This window comes from Tauraco erythrolophus, chromosome 7 (assembly GCF_009769465.1).
Source record: "Tauraco erythrolophus isolate bTauEry1 chromosome 7, bTauEry1.pri, whole genome shotgun sequence".
In the NCBI taxonomy this organism is placed as follows: Eukaryota; Metazoa; Chordata; class Aves; order Musophagiformes; family Musophagidae; genus Tauraco; species Tauraco erythrolophus.
Genome location: NC_141471.1, coordinates 28,285,600 through 28,302,943, shown reverse-complemented (window position 1 = coordinate 28,302,943; position 17,344 = coordinate 28,285,600). Strand labels below are relative to the sequence as shown.

Genomic DNA, 17,344 nt, shown 5'->3' with positions numbered 1-17,344 from the left:
TTTTGAAAGGAAAACAAGGAGAACCTGCGGGGGGAAAAACCCAAAAACAAACAACCCAGAGATGATGTCTAGGCTCCTGCTTTACAGGTGTGTCGCCTGGTTGTTTAGTACCATTCACCTTTAAGCGATGAACGTGCTGTGAGTGCTACACCTGTTCCTCAATGACAGCTCCCAAAGTACCCAGGGGAACACTCCTGAACGTGTGGCTTCAGTCTTGTGGGACCACCAGACCAACGACAGATGTATGTGTGCTGTGTGATCTAGTCCCACTGGAGGAAGACCCTCACTTACCACAGCCCAATGGGTAGGGTGCTTCCATGGGCACTGGTACATATGTCCAGATCCCACTGTGAAGACTGAAACTAGCCCATGTACGCTCAATGGGAATTAAGATTCTTACCCTCAAGAGGATAAGAGAAGTCCAGCTTCTCCAGAGGATCCATTTTCTCAGCCTACCCTGGCTTTTAGCGCTGCAGTGACTTCCCAATGTTTCTGAGTTTGACCATAGTTCTGAAGAGCATTAACTGATATATTCCTCAACATGACTACACAAAGACGAGACACAGTTCCCTGCAAACTCACTCACAAACCTTAGTTGCTGCCTGGCATTTGTGTTTCTTGCTGTAATGGTTCACTTGCCTGCCCAAATGACAGTGGGAACTACTCCAAGTCCAGCCACCACTGCCTGGTACAGTACAATGTTGTGATATTGTACTGTACATTGTGATATTGTCATGATATTGTACTGTACCTGCTCAGTACAATGTCATGATACAAACATAACCAGCAGTCTCCCTGCCGAGGTGAACACTCAGCAATCTCTCTCTGGGCCATAGCAGGCGTGAGGTCAGTCTGCGCCTTACTTCTCTGCTCAAACCAAAAGAGTTTTTCTCCAGCTAGGGCTGGAGGGGAAAAAAATAAAATCAATCAAGCCTAGAAGCTGACACGGATTAGCATCTGCTGATGTAAAATTTGTAGCAGGATCTAATGCATGTAAGTCCATTACTGGCCTGTCCCCATAGCCGAAGGCATCTACTTACATAGCAGCCGCATGAGCCTTCTGCAAGTCAGGGCAGTCACATTTTCCCAGTGCCTCGCCAGTGACCGGTAATGAACATGCTGAGCACTGCTGGCAAGGAAAGATTAACCACACTGCGACAGAACGGGCTTGATATACATTTTATTGGCAATACCAGTGTCATACTCTGGAACCACGACCCTTTGTCAGACTGTTAGTGTTAACTTGCATGACAAGTATCAGTGACCAACTGTATCTGAAATATACTTAAAGTGCCTAGAAATAATGGGCATCTTAAAAAAAAAGGAAAGGAAACATTCCATCCACTCAAGCCAACCTTTACAGATCTTACATCTTAAGCATAACTGATGTACTGTAATTGTTACGTGGACTTTAATGTAGCCTCTACAGCAGCACACAGACAATGCAGTTCTCTCATTATGCACATGCTTTAGGATCGTTTATTTTAATGCTTTCAAATAAATATGTTCCATGCAGCACACCGCAATAAATAAGGAGCAGCAACTTTCGTATAGTACATCCATTCATAATGTAAGTCACCATGTGAAACACCACATCTAAAGTCTTTGGCCCAGTCCCATACAGTGAAGCACACCACATCTGCACATAATCATATCTGGCTTCATATGGATTTAATAGGACTATGCCAGAAGGGCAATGTGAGCACAAGTTTAACCAGGGGTTCCTAGCTATTAAATACAGCTACTAAGTAGTTAAAAGGCAACAACTAAACCCGTAAAGGGTTGATTTGTCTTTTCTTTCTTACTTTTCAGACAGAAATATAAAGTATGAAAATGCTCTGGATATTTTCAGCTTTGTGTAAAGCGGCGTGATTAATATGGAACACTTTCAGCAATACTGGCACGTACACTGGCATCAAAAGCCACAGCACGACTGACTCTGACACTGAACGCTGGCATACCCGGCAGGGGAAAGCTGCTGTTCCGGCGGCGGCGGGCACTGCTCCTCCTCCTCCTCTAGGCCGACAGCTCCACCGCCCCTTCCTCTTCGCTGTCTGCTCGGTTGGCACGGATTTCCACCAGGGTCCGAGCGAAGCGGGTCCATTCGTCGTTGTGCGGAACAGCCAGCTGGGAGAGAAACCAACAGGGAGTTAAGAGACCACGTGGGGAGACCGGTTACGTCTCTGGCCCAACGTCGAGGCACCTCGTTTGAGGAGAGCTCCTGTGGCAGTCGGAGCGGTCGTGCACGGTGAAGGACCGAGGCACAGGGCTCACCAACCCGCCGTGCGTTGGTTACGCTGTAAAGCGCCGCCGAGTTCCCAAGACCAGTCTGGTGCCTTCCTCTTCAGTACCAGCTTTCACAGCCAGTGGCAGAGAAAAAAAGCTTCATCCGCTTATTTCAAGGAAAAGTTCCTTGCTGGAGCGTTGTTGCAAAATCTACCCCTTGCTTAAAATATTTCAGATTTTCCAAACTAAAGCGAGGCCTTGATCTCTACAAGTGCATACAGGTACGTTTAACTGCACACACGTGCGCTGGCCATTCCGAGTCAGCGAGGCTGGGCCCGAGTGTAATCGTTTGCAGGACCGAGGTCAATGTGCACAAGGTAACACAGCTTTTACAATGCTGTACTGAAACTATTTTCCTGAAGTTCATTAAAGTTCTTAATAGTCAAATAAATATATTGAGTTATTTCAGTTACCCTCCTCTACGTTAAGGAACTCACAATTACAAGAAATGCATTGTCCTGGATATGTTACACCAACCAGACACTGCGTTACTGGTCTGATTTTTTTATACCATCATGCAAGATCCATTTCTGTTCAACACCATTGATGTTTCTAATGAAGCGCTCTTGAAGGTTAGGCTTCAAGAGGGACGTGTCATCTAAATAGCTAAGCTTCCAGACAAAATGCTTTAGTGCTGTGGCAAAATAATACTGCAGTCATTTCCAGTTGGATCCAACACTGCAATTTGTGGAAGATAACGCAAGCCAGGATTAAGGTAATTTAAAAAAAAAGAAAAAAGAAAAAAAGCCAGCAGTTCTCAAACTTTGTTTTCATTAACTCAAATTCCAGAAAACAGCAACAAGCATCTAGATGAACCATGCACGTTTTTGCTGCCCTCTTGAAGCCCTGTGGTCTTGTCCTGAACATACTATGAAAAAATAACTGTTTCAAGATACTGCTGTGCAGTGCTTGGTACTGAAGAAGGCAACTGTTGGGAATCTACAGGGCACATAATAAACTGCTGTCCCCCTTAGCAAATGAATGCCTTTAGACTCAAGAATAAGCATGACCTTAGCTAATCCAGTTTGTGGTACCCAATATTCAATCTCTACTGACTGACTTCTTTAAAAATATCACCAAAAATGCCATGCCGACAGATGGCTGACTACGTTCACTTGGCACTAGCAGATTACAGGTGCACATGAGGCTGTATGGTAACACTGTACTGGAATACAGTCCAATTATTCTCCTTTCCTTACATCCCAACAGCGATACATATCACTGGAGACTAAGAAAAGGATTTATTACACGAACTAGCTGGGGAAAGAGTTTGTGTATATGCCCAACATTAACCATGTGTGAAGGCTCCACACACTGCTGCAAGTTCAGTGTTAACTGTATGGTCAGGAATTTGCAACACTGGATCTAAATATCTCCTCCGAATCTCACTGGCGCCGATGAGTTTTTCAACTATTTTATATCCAGCTTTGCCTCTACATTGAATACTTTGGGGAAAAACACTGCGTGTTTCGAAGCTTCCCATGTATAGAGCACGTATCAGTGACTCAGTTACGTTACGAAGGACTGGTGTACAAGTTCAGGTTTGTGCCTGCTGAAAACACTGAATATAGTACAGTTCAGCATTTACTGAGGCTACAGACTGAGAAACGCAATCTGTGTGAAAGCCATCTCAGCCCTCAATAATAGATGTTGTTGGACTCTCTGGGTTTCCCCTTCCGTCTTCCACTTTTTGCATTTTTCTTCCTTACTTTTCCCAGGAACGAAAAACAGAGTTGCAGAAGCAAATCATTTCAGACAGCTGTCTCTCATGCTTACATGCACAGATGTGGATCTGTTATGGTCCTTATTTGAAAGACAGCTCTGTTCTTTCAGAAACCTTCAGCAGAAGGAAACATAACACCAGAATGGAAGACAGTGCACCCGTAGCACAGGTTTGGTCACAGCCACACACCCATACAAGCTCCTATGTAGTAAGCAAAGGGACAGTGCAGAGATCCTTCTATCACAGACGCAACCAAAACCAGCTGTATAGCAATTTCCCTGTTAGTACAGCTTGTGTCCTAAAGGATCTTATTTCTTGTGATGCCTACAACACTATCATTTATCAAACTCCTGAATGAAAACATGAAACAAGTCTCACTTATTTCAAGCAGTAAAATCATTAAAGTGGAACAATATCCTAGGGAAAGGACTTACTGAATTTAATAAGACCTCATTTCTCCTTGTCTTTTAAAGTCCTAAACAGCATTACATTGTATTAAATGGCTGAAGAAGATAATATGTCATTCTAAAGAAAAAAATGAAATATATTTATGACATTGAGACCATTTAATTTCCTTTACTGTAGCATGGCCACAGACAAATTAAATCCAAGTCCAGCCTGTTTAGATACCAACTTGGTATCTAAAACTTGAAGAGTCTCCCCACAAATGCATCATTACCTGCATTACAGCTGACAGTCTTAGCAAGACCCGGGCCATTTTTAATGACTCAGTTCACAAAACAGTTAATGATCGAAGTGAATACCTTTAGCACAGAGATGAAAACATTCAGTGCCCACACACAATCTAATTACTTAGAACTTCGTCTTATTTTACCTTATTTAATCTCACGCACTGCATCATGCTTTCAACAAGGGGCCAATCCTGCTAATAGACTGTTAGTAGAATAAACTTCTCTAATACAAATTCCTCAGGGATGCAGAGGGAAACCTTGGCAATAATAAAGTCAAAGGAAAAATTGACTTTTATTCCCCCCTCTCTTTCTTTTTGTGAAGGCCCTAATACCAAACCACAACAGTTATACAGCAAAAGACCACAAATAAAACCAAAAGCATCCACAAACTCCAATTCAAATTCTTGTTTAAATTAATGCTCCCCTTCCAGTCGTTTTCCATTCAAGTTACTTCAGACAGGCACACTGACACCCACAAGTGTTGGAGGCCTGGGTCTATCTGTGGAATTTCCCTTTCAGCTTCTCTGCAGAAGGTTTTTTTTTTATTTTTTTTTTTTGTTTGTTTGTTTTTTGTTTGCTTGAGTTTTTTTTAACAGGGCAGGAGTGGAAGAAACAAGGAGATCCTTCATGGAGGAAGGGCAAAGGTTTAGCACTATCTGGGTGTTCCTCACTCATTTGGCCTTTTTGCCATTTTTCTGTCCACTTCCAGTTACTACAAAGCAGCAAGTGTTGAGTCCCAGCAGTCATGATGTTGACACAGGGCAGAAATATCCACCAAAGCATAATAATATAATAACTTCCATTAACGTTTGGGTCAGAAGGTTATTTGAATGAACTGACACTAAGATATGGAGCAGAACACAAGAAAATAAATGCTATTAAATGTTCTCCTTTGATCCCTTCACAATGGAAGGTAAGCGCTACCCGCACCTAATTAATTGAATGAATTACTCACACTGCTTTAACTTAAATACCATGGTACATTTAGGTTGCATCAGATAGTAATTCTAATGAAGAACTCCAGTATTATCAAAGCAAGGTGATGACTTTAGCCAAACTTTTGTCAGTTAAGCTGTTGGAAGAGGGGTACTTTTCTCTTCTGCCTGGCTTTTAAAATATCAAAACAGTTCAGGCTGCAAGCCTACCGACCTGCAAGGGTGACTACAAGTTTATGCATTCAAATAAACCTGCTGCTTCTTATGAAGTTAGATGTGCTTAGCTGGTTACAGGAGTGAGAACTGAGTATAGGAAAACATCTTCTCAAGGTGTTAGGATGGTGACCCATTTTTAATTGGGTTAAGATACTTAGCACAATTGGGGTCTCTCTCAAAAGAAAAAAATCATAGTTTTCTTTATATCACTACCAACTTTTTAGATCTCCTCCCCCAATTCACTTTCACAAAACATTCTTCCAAAAGCACTCAATAGCTATGGGTATCTGTTCTTCCTACATATTCAATAACATAAAACAAATAACAAAGACATGTAACATACTAGACACATTTGAGATTTAATCATTTAAACAAGTTCACTAACTTTTTTTCCTGCTGATATTAAAAAACTGATTTATGCGATGCAAACTCTCAGAATTAATTCTTGCATCACCTCCATTACTATGATTTTAGAGAAGCAGATTTTGGATAATAAAATAAAACTCCAGCATGCTCCTCCTGGCTGAACGGTGCAGCACAAATGAAGTGGCTGGGAAAGGAAAGCCTCCCTGGGCAGCACCCTCCAGCCACCAGCCTTCAGACCCCCACACAGTGAGCTCAGCTGAGCCCCCAGACTGAGATGGGCTGCACGCCGCACACGAGGGCTGATGTGCAGCCGCCACGATTAATATTAAGCACCGGAGAGGTGGATTGGTAATTTCAGCAAGCCCCGGGACGGCCTCCAGATAGTAACACTAACCAGATTTCTGCCTATTCCTGCGAGGCATTGCAGTTATCAGTTTATCTTATTACAGGTAAATAACATTATACCTCTATGAATCTTTCCCAGTCTGCATTTCCCCAGTCCACTATACGTACGTATATCAAGGGAAGGCAACTCTTGACAGGACAGAACGGAACACAAAGGGCCTAGAAAGTGAGATGATGGGACACAACAGCAAAAAGATTGTAAATGAAGAGCTGAGATCGTGCTGTGCTCTTGTTGTTCTCCTTCCCATTGGCTAGAAGTGGCTGATTCCTGGCCAGCTAGAAACCCCTTGACTCTAGTATCACTCTCACCCTCTTCTTTTTTGGGTGATAATGTGTTGAGCTCTGCTTTCAAGACCAGAGAGGATCTAAACAATATTGAGATTTGGAAAGAAGGGATTTGTCTAGCTGGGCCACACAGTTCAACCACAGTAGGTCTCCCCAGTTCATTTTTCAGAGTATTGGGGTTACAGCAGACTTGGAAGCAATAAGGCTTGTAAAGTTTAAAGGTAAGATTGCTTCAACTTGTGCCTATTCTCCACTGTAGATGAAGGGTAAAATGACCAGACCCAAGGGAGATGACTGCCAGGATCTCCCTGACAAGCACCTGGCTTTGCTTTGCTGATGTGCCACAATTCTATGTTATTTATGCAGTGCACGATGAAACTACATCTCACGGTGCCACCACAGAGTCCTTGGACTTTCGAACTTTCTGAAGCTTCTCCGTTTCCTGAGCGATTCATTTAACCAAGCACTTCCCTTACCTGTTGGCTTTCCAGCTCTGAAGCACAAACACCTTCCCCCCTTGACACTAGTACTGACCAAGGAGATGGTTTATGTGCATCTGGTAAGAGAGTAACAGAGCCCTCTCCCCCTGAGGGTCGCCAGGCCAAGTTGCAGGTAGCAGCATGAATGTGAGTTTCACCTGGAACAGCCTCCTCCACCTTCTTGTCAAGGCGGACTTTTCCTCTGTGTGCAGAGCTTCCAATCCACACACCAGAGAGATTACAAACACCAACTGTATTTCCTGTGTTTTCCCAGAAATTGTGCTATGAGCAATTCACTGAACACTATTACTCTTAAAGCTGTAAGACAGAACTCAGGAAAAGGAGATGCTCTACCAGACAACCCTCGATGCTGCCACTTGTGTGAGCTAGTGCTGGGCTGCCCAAGCAAGCAGAAAAGCAACAAAAAAACAGTGCCTGAAGACACAAACAAACATAAATTTATTTTCATTTTGAGATCGTTTAACACCTTCTAGTAACATTTGCTCTTTTAGGTAGGTCTATTGAAGAAAAAGAGAAAAAGGAATGATTTTGAGACGGAAAAAAAAAAAGCTTTGAATGTGCTGTTTAAAGGAATCTATCCAGAAGGTTGAAATAAGATATTACAACATATTTCAAGATTTTTGTATATTCCCCTCCCATCCATCTTTTTTATGGCTGAAAGTGTTCCAGCTTAATTTGTCCAAATCTCTGTATAGCTTTAGTTTCCCTGAAAAACCACTTTCCAGCAAATGAATTATTCATTGAGGATATTTCACTTTATTCCTGGCTCCTCACCTTCCCTGGAGCCTGTAAATCTTTGGGATGGGAGCGGACAAACTCTTGCTGCCTTCATTCCTCCAGGCTCTTGTCCAGCACAGCTCTCCTCTGAGGGCTGAGGACTCTCCCAAGGAGGAAATAAAATGCAATTTCAGCAGCAGCAGCCTCCCCTGTGGAGGAACCAGTGCCCCATAGGCTCAAAGGGAGCACAGACGTCCGTGTTCAACCTACTACGTTTCCTGTTAATGACTGCACCTCAATGACAATCTACCTGTCACCGAGACATCGGTTCATAACTTGCAGTGCTGGCCACTGGTGAAAGTACCACGCAATCCCAACCACCAGGTTAATAATCACTTTTTTTTTTTTTCATCTTCACCTAGAGTTCAGATGCCTCAAAGCAAAAACAGCCATGGGAAGAACTTCCTCAGTGTTGTCTCTGACTGAGGGGTTGTTCTGAAGGGGTGAATTTTTCCAACCAGAAGGGTCTGTAATCGCTTCTAACACACACATCCCGTGGACGCAGGTGTAAAAGGAGAATCTGAAAATGAACCGTTACACCACGAGTTGGAATGCTCTGCCAAAGTATGTGGTCTGCAGCCAGCCCGCACAACCGTATTGCCACACACTGTTTTCAATTAGACGTTTGCAGACGAGCCTGCACGGTGGTCCAAGATACACCCGAAGTGTGACAGCGGTCAAAAACCTGCGACCCACTCAAACACGTTTCAGGGAAATACAACGCTTTCTTATTTTGTATAGAGAAAACCTTATTCTGATCTAAGTTCATAGGTTTCTACAGCTAGTCTCCATGCTCCTAGAGATCAGAAACTTTCTGATTAACACGCATCTTTTATTAGTTGCATTTGGGTTTGTTGCTGCTTGGAGACAAAGGCTGGTCTTATTTTAGACAATCCTGTTTACTTGTCTCTGCTTCAACACAGCTGTATTTGCAAAAAATATCTCATATCCAGCAGGGAAAACAAAAACTGTATGAAAATTAATGTTCCTCTCATGGCTAAAATACTCTGTTGCTATTATAATTTTTGAGAAGGGCACATTAAACACTCTTTGAAGAGGTAGCTAATTAAAGCTTAGAAATTCAAAGTAGTCTGAGTTTGCAGAAAACTCCATGTCTGATAAACTAACTTTAATTACTAAAATCTCAGACTTTACACTAAGTTATTTGTGTGTGTATGTGGTTTATCACCATTTTTATATTCTTTCACTGTAATAACATCAAATAAATGTAGCTTCAGGCAAATATAATTTTAGCTATTCTCTCTAAGCAGAATTTTTGTCAACCTATATTGTCCATATCACCCTCTAAATTTAAGTGCTGTATGGAAAACATATCTGCTGCAAATATTTTGTGCGATGGATTAACATCTGAATGCATTTATGACATTGTAGGTAAAAATATTTTTAACGATGATAAAATACAACTACTTCAGCTTGATGTTTTCTAAAAAAGTAGAACAATTGGCCTAATTTTCCAGGTAAAAGAGCACTTGCAGGATGAGGATCGTAATGCTTACAAATGAAAAACAAGAATTATAGTTCACCTTTAAACAACTGATCTTATCTTCTGGAGTTCAACAGATGCCTCATCACTGTCATTGAGGTGAAAGCAGGTACGTAAATGTAAATATTAAATATCTCACTACACACACACAAAGCAGGTAGGCATGCACCTAATTCTGGCCCTGGTCTTGTCCCCTAGAATCAATTACAGACTGCCTTTGATATTTTTCTCAACCTATATGGATATTTTTTTTTTCCTGAAAAAGCCTATATTTTTCCAAGCAACACCCTATGCCACACACATGGATGGAAACAAAGTGGGAGGTAATATGCAACGAAATGGCCACCAAAGTAACCAAGAGCACCCTTTTCACATAACTATAGTACCACTGTATTTAACTCTTGGGAGAGCCGAGCATCACTGTTAACAATGGATGAAACCACTGGCAGGAACTCAAACCCCACATACTGCATGCAGATGATTTTAATAAGATACAGTGTTTAGACCACAAAGGATACACTCCAGAGTAGCTCTATATATATTTGTTTACTTAATTGAAGGGGTGGAATACCATAGGCAGCCTAAATACTGCATTTATTCTATGCACAGCAGTCAGTCTAGTGTCACAGACACAGTATACACCACCCTTCTATGAAGTTAATTACTTAGCCCTCATCTAGATTAATGTCTGTTGTGATTTATTTCTTTGCAATTCACCAGCAGGATCTGATTTAACTAGTGCTGCCATAGTAAAAAGAAGACAAAATATTAGCTTATATGACCAAAAAAAGCTTAATCTCAAACAGAAACTGAATCCATTTTCAGCAAACTTCCGACTTTTTCTCCTATGGAGAACAGTAGCTGCTGAATGGTTATAGTTGATGGTAAACTCTGTTTTGAATATCTAGCAAACAATGGTGTTATTTTAATAATTTATACGTAATGTGCAAAGATACACTGTATAAAGGCTCTACATAGGAACTTAAACATTTGAATGCCCATTAACTTTTCTAAACTTAGTCCTTTTTGTCTGCAGCAGGCATCTCCATGCCAGTCTAGCAGAACAGAATAAAACGTAGACTGTAAATTACACATACATGACACACGAATGCATGTTAAAAGAACATTAAGACTGCAGACTAACACTTCAAAGATAAGAAATGTCAGAGTTAAGGCTAACTCTCTCAATTTGAGCATGATACTTATTTTGCGTTATGATACTGTCTTTAATCTTAAAAAAAAAAAAGAAAAAAACCTGTGCTGGAAGCAAACACCAATTACAGAAAACTTCAGCCTGAAAGATTAAAACTCGACAGTACACATGGAGAAGAAAACAAGGAAGGGGAAAGTATCTTTAATTGTAGACAATACCACAGTTCCACCTATAGTATCGGAGTTGGCTCGGGCTCTCCTGAATTAACCAGCAAGAATGATGTCCAACCTATCAAAAAGATTTTTCTTCCCTCAATTAATGTATCAAAATGCTGCACTACAGACTACAGAGGGTAAAATATTGAGTAATTACCAATCATCATGAAAGAGATGATCCAAAGTTGAAATTCAGATTACTTTTGTTTCCTTAGATCATCTCATATTTTTAAAACACAAATGTTAAACTATAAGCTTATAGCACATCAGAGTGCTTCCACCAGCCACACTGGGGAGATCCTCTCCTACGGATTTCCTTAAGTGATGCTTTCAATGGCAGAGACTATTGGCCTGTTTAAGTCCTTGGAAGCAAAAGAGATTTAATACCTCAGCTATGGGAGCAGAAAGAGCATCTGCCATGCCTCAGAAAAGCTAACAATCTTGTTTCAAAAGTGGTGGTGCCTTAAGCAGGAAAGTTCTTGCAGTTCCTACCTTTCCACCACTTCTGTAGTGCCATCAATTTACAGGCTGATTAAGAAAAACGGTGAGGCATACTGCCTGCCATTCATCTCCCATGGGAATCTCAGTCCTGCTTTGATTTCCATTTCTCAAAGTCATTGAAAACACCTGTAATTTTTTGCATGAGTTTCAGGACATTTAATGCTTCGAGCTAAGTGATCAGAAAATTTCCTCCTCTACCAAATTATGTTATCAGTTCTCATCATTGCACTAGAAAGCCTAAAAATACCAAACAGATCAAACTAGAAGGTAAGGACCCTTCAACCTACTGTTCTTTCCAATATCTACTTTTTTGGTTTTTTTACTAACAACTGCATCGATTGAAAGAACTGTGCCATCATTTTTACTTGAGATACTAGAGCATCAGCCCATGGGGTAGCTGCCCTGGCAAAGGTGCCTTCCTGGAAGTTCAGCTGAGTCAAAGACTACTGCCTCAGGGAAGAAATAAATCATGGTGTCTTCAGCACAGCTTGCTTCCTTTCCAAACCAAGTCAACCATGTCCATGCTGTGATTCACGCCGGGAAACCTGGCAGAACAGGAACTGTAAAGGACTTTTGCCACGGCTTTCTGGCTCCCAGTTGGCAAAGGGACTCTCACCAAAAGCAGCTTACGAACTGCTCAAAGATTTTGCTTTGCAGGAGAGTTGCTGCCTTCCTTGAGATTTTGCAAACATTCCATTATCTGCAAAAGCTCATACATGAAATAGCAGGAGGTTTTGTTTTGCTGTTTGTTTTTTTTTGTTGTTGTTGTTGTTTTTTTATTATTATTTATTTTTATTTATTCATTTTAGACATAGACTTTTCCATCACTCTAGGTACTCAAGAATACATTTCATGTTTAAACTAAACATGAGATATGGAATTTTAGTTGCCAAATACGATGTATTAAGGCCCAGAGTTATCCTCAGTTAGTATTTTAGGCTTAGCCATTACTTTCCAAGTAAGGAATCAAATATTTTTCATGTTCAAAATACAGACCATTTTGCAAACCATAAAAAAAGGATTAAAAATGTAATTAAGTATTCTCAAAATGAAAACTGCTACGGGATGTGACAGGCTGAAACCACAGAAGCATCATGAAGAAAATTAATTATAGAAAGCAGCTCTTGTTTCAGAAGTGTTTTAACACCACAATGATAACACACAAATTTCAATGAAATTTGCAAATTGCTGCATGCAAACTGAGCTTAGCCTAAATTTTGCATTACTTTTCCCCTTCCTTAAAGCTATGAACATTTTTCAGTAACACTTCTTTTTACATCAGAAAGGGAGTAAAAACTTTCAGAGACCATACCACCCAAGAGACTAACTAGTTATTTAAAATACATACTCTATGACATTACTAGCAGGCATTAACTTCAGCTCTGGCCCCGGCTGTTCCAGAACGCAGGGTCAGGACAGGGCAGACCAGCTGAAGACTTGCTCAGCTTCCACTGCCTCACCTACAACTACCATGGAAAACCTGGACCCAAACTATCCTTTCCACTAAGCTTCTTGAAGAGTTTTCGGCAGAAGCAGGAACTGAGGAGCCAGTAGTGAAGCCACTGGTAGTGCCAGTGAACTAAACAGACAATGAACAGGCTGGTACATCTGATCTGGAGCCTGCCTTTCTTCCTGCTCTCTTGCCCTTTACAGTGGTTCCCAGCTCAGCAGGAAAATACCGACAGGAAGTTTGTCACATACAGCTCTCCCTTCTCTCCCTCCTGCAGGCTTTGCTGTGCAGAAAGGGAATGATCTCTTACAGCTTCTCTTCTGCTGCTCTCATCACTTCGTTATCTGAGTGCCTTCTAATAGTGCATTAAGCTACATGATTAACTGCTGTCACATGTGGCTTGTTCTCTCTGATCCTCTCTGCAGGGGGAGGATCTGGGCCTTTGCAAGGGAAAAGGAAACACACGTTGTCTTTAAAACTAGGGTACAAATGAATAAATAGGACTGGAGCCAGATTTCTGTTGGCTGGTTTTCTTAAGCATTTTATTTCATATGATGAGGACTTGAGGAATTCTTATAAAAGATATTTGTATCATATTGGAAACTCATGTCTTTTTACCCTGTGAAATTCTCCAGGGAGCTAGTAAGCTATCTCTGGAGAACTACTGAAATATTTCATCATAAGCAACTCGAAGGTAAGGATAAAGAATCAATTGAATTTTTAGGATCACTATTTAATCCCCTTACCTCCCCTTTCCGTTTGTTTTCACTAATGCCCATTTAATTCCACTGTCTAATCAACAAATGAGAGAAAAGGGATCTTCGTTAAAAATCTGGTGCTTCCTCCTCTAGTTTTAACAAGTAATATTCTGGTAGTTAAGTGAAAGAGGAATTTAATGGTCATTTATATATACAGCAAAACACAAGAACTCTGCTGTTACCAAGAAGTGTACATGCTGGCATCAGGCAGGAGAGTGACCTTGTACGCCAGGTGCGACCCACTGCTGTATCACACACAAGCACATCACAAAATCCTGTTGACAGGCTCCACTTGGAGAGGCTATGTCTCACTGTCCCTACCCACTCTGCAGCTTCAGCCTTCTGATAGTTAAAAATATTCTTCTAATTTTTAACTCAAATATGTGGCCAGCTTGCGGCATGCCACATGCTCTGGTGGCAGCATGTCCTCAGCTTCACTAGTTCTCCCTCTCTGGCCCCAAGCACTCCTATCTCTGCAAGTACATGAATCACCTATATTGCCACCAGGCTTAGATTTCCTCGGCTAGGGACACCAAGCTCTTCAGACCCACAACTCTCCCCAGTACATTTCAAGTGTTCTTTTAAAAAATACACATTTTTAAACAAGCAGGGAAATGATTTTGAGGTAATGTTTTAAATAACGTTGGTTTTATGAAGCTGCTTTGTAAGTGAGGAGCCACGATGAAGGTGATTGAGAAGGGCAGAGAGGCAGCAATGCCGCAGGACATGCAGGAGGTGGTAGGGAAAGGGAAGCACAAGCACTGGCACCAGAGATGAACAACCCCAGCCCTGGGCAGTTGGCCTTGGGTTAAGTCGGATGAGTTAGATCACCGCCCAGTTTTCCCTCTTGAAAAGTACTTCCCCGATGAAGGTTGTTACTAGGATCACAAACCTCCGTTTCAGCTGATTTAAGTACCAAAACAGACTGAAAGAACACGGTAACTCATATCCTTCTCCATTTCTTATCAGACTAGTATGTCCATACAGATAAGCACACAGCCATGAACATGAGTGCATAGGGGTACTCACAGGCATTTCCATGCCTGGATGTAGCCAAGCTTCGTCTTAAACCATAAAAGTATATAAGTGCTTGGCTTTAACTTATCAACGTAACAACATTGTTTTTCTACAGGAGAATAAACCAGTGCTTACATAAAGACCTCAAAGCATTCACAGTAACCTAAAGTAATGAATATTGTAATGAGAAACACAAGTATTTAGGGTGATAATGACTGGACTTTGCTCTACTTAGATCGGCTCACCCCCTATGGAGGCTACCAAAGCTTAAGGATTTTATCACCCTAGTAATCAGCAATGGGTAATGGCCTTCATAAAACACAGTAATTAAATTGACTGATTTCAAACTAGTGCATTTTTTTCATTAGGGAGTTCTTATTTAACCTACTTCAAAAATCCCTTTGTGAATACTGGTTATGTCAGTCAAAATTCAAATGATGAGGGACGAAGAGCTTGTTCTGTTCAGTATTTCAGATATTATTCAAGTAAAAAGCTGGAGTTCGTTGTATGCTGTCATTCTCTTCTTTTTTTTTTGGGGGGGGGGGGCATCTCTAAGAGCTTCCAGTTTTAAAAGTCTCTCAAGACTGAACAATGTAAGACTGGGGGTGGAGGGGAAGCAAATCAAAACCTTGGCTCTTTGCATTTTCCAACAACTCGTAAGAGATTCTGCTTTGTTAAAACATGCTTTTAGAATTCTTCAAGGCCAGCGTTCCAGCCTCCCTAGCAAAAATATCAATGGTGAAATTCAGGCACTGCCTCCCAATCCATTTAATTATCCTTTATGCCTGAATTGTGCGTGTTGTTATAACTACTGTATCTTCCTTGATCTTTGAACGTTTTTGAATAAAACTTGGTTGTAAGCACAACCCCTTATTATTGCGTAAATTTGCTTTCACGATACGTGTGTGAGACATTTATCTGTGTTCCAAGAATACTTGTAACTCAACATAGATTTTAAAATAAAATATTTTACGGCAAGTCTCAACTCTGCTTTTGTGGCAAAAACATTTCCTAACGCAGTATATGCTGTACAGCAGCTTTATGATGCCAAAAGTAAACCTACTGGAAAATCCACCTGAATAACTACATGACACAAAACCTAGTTTCATATTTCTCTCTCTGGGGTACAGCAGTTTTTAACCGCATGAAAGAGATGCTGGATATGTTTTCTGTATGAAATCTATAGTGAAACACAGGGATGTCAAGATAGGAGAACAAAGTACCAATCCTTCCCCACTGTACTCAGAAAAATAAGTGACTCAATAGCTATGCTGAAAAGTGACAGTTGGTCACAAAAATTCATTTTTCTCTGTCTAGAACCCTAAGAATCTCAGAGCAGCTGTTAAAGGCTGCTGAAATAAAGGAAATTATTTTATATGCACCAGTGGGATATTCCTTACTGTACCACTTCATCCACATATTTCAGGAAGTCGCCAGCTTCTCCCTCACTGACATATGGGATTATCACCCATCATAGAGCAAATGGGGAAATACACACACAACCTAAGCAGCAGCCCTAAAAGGGCTTCTGAAATTTAACAAAGTCACATAAACATCAATATGATTCTGATTTCACTGCAAGGAAATGACAACAGAGTTAGTAACTGTGTAAAGAATCCCAGGTAACTGCTTTCATTGGCAGAGCCAGCTTTCCTGGATGGTCTAGGGGAAGACCTTTTCTTACTTTTCTCCAGTTCCACCTGCCACAGTAGTTGCCCTTTAAAAGCATGACTAGAATCAACCGTCTGAAAGACCACCAACAGATGCAATAGTTTGTCCTGTAACTAGTTTAACAAAATAAGCTACAGTAATAAGCTCCCGGTGATTACAGTTTCAAACTCTCCAATCCTGTGTTGCAAACATACTTTGTATTTTATTACATAATAATAATAAATTTATTATTTATAATGATAAATAATAAATCATTGATTTACAGTTTCTATCTAATTATTCTCAGTGCAAGCAGAATATGACCTGGAAGAGATTAATGGGAAAAAAAAAAAAAAAAGAAATAATGGAAGGTGGATGAGAAGCTGCTTCTTTCACGACCAAAGGTGCAAAGAGCATTCTCAATAAGCCAGGTAAGCAACAGACGTGGTTGTTAGAGAATATTTATGACAGCGGCAACTGTGTAACATCACTGAAGCATGCACGATGGGAGCAAGCTTTCTAGAAAATATATCTACAAGAGACATGCAGTTAGGTCTAACTATCAATCATCTGGACATGTAAATAAATCTATAGTCAGTGGTCCATGTTCTGTTAAAATCAACTTCTACCATACAGAAAACTTGCTGCCCAATAAATAAGCCATAAGATCACAGAAGCTAAAATACACTAAACATACTATCACAATATTAGTATCTCAACTACTAGACCAGCAAAGATTTTAATATTTAGATCTCACAGAGAGTAAAGTATATTTACAATGACTGATTATATTCTCTGGTTAAGTTATATAGGTTTAAGATCCTGTCATGCTGAAACAATCAGATTTTGGTGTGTTTGTTTGGGTTTTTATTTCATTTTATAATTCACATTCTTTAAATCAGTGGTTACTG

The 17,344-nt window shown here is 40.7% G+C and overlaps 1 protein-coding gene across 4 annotated transcripts in view; it reads right to left on the bottom strand.

Annotated features, from left to right (window-relative positions):
- Window positions 1–2,016: 2,016 nt before the first annotated feature.
- DYNC1I1 (dynein cytoplasmic 1 intermediate chain 1) overlaps window positions 2,017–17,344 on the bottom strand; it is a 177,262-nt gene continuing 161,934 nt past the window's right edge. For all 4 annotated transcript variants that reach the window (XM_086614292.1, XM_086614294.1, XM_086614293.1 and 1 more), the window contains one exon: window positions 2,017–2,127. In XM_086614292.1, the coding sequence (XP_086470418.1) occupies window positions 2,017–2,127 (111 nt within the window). The remainder of the gene's footprint in view (window positions 2,128–17,344) is intronic.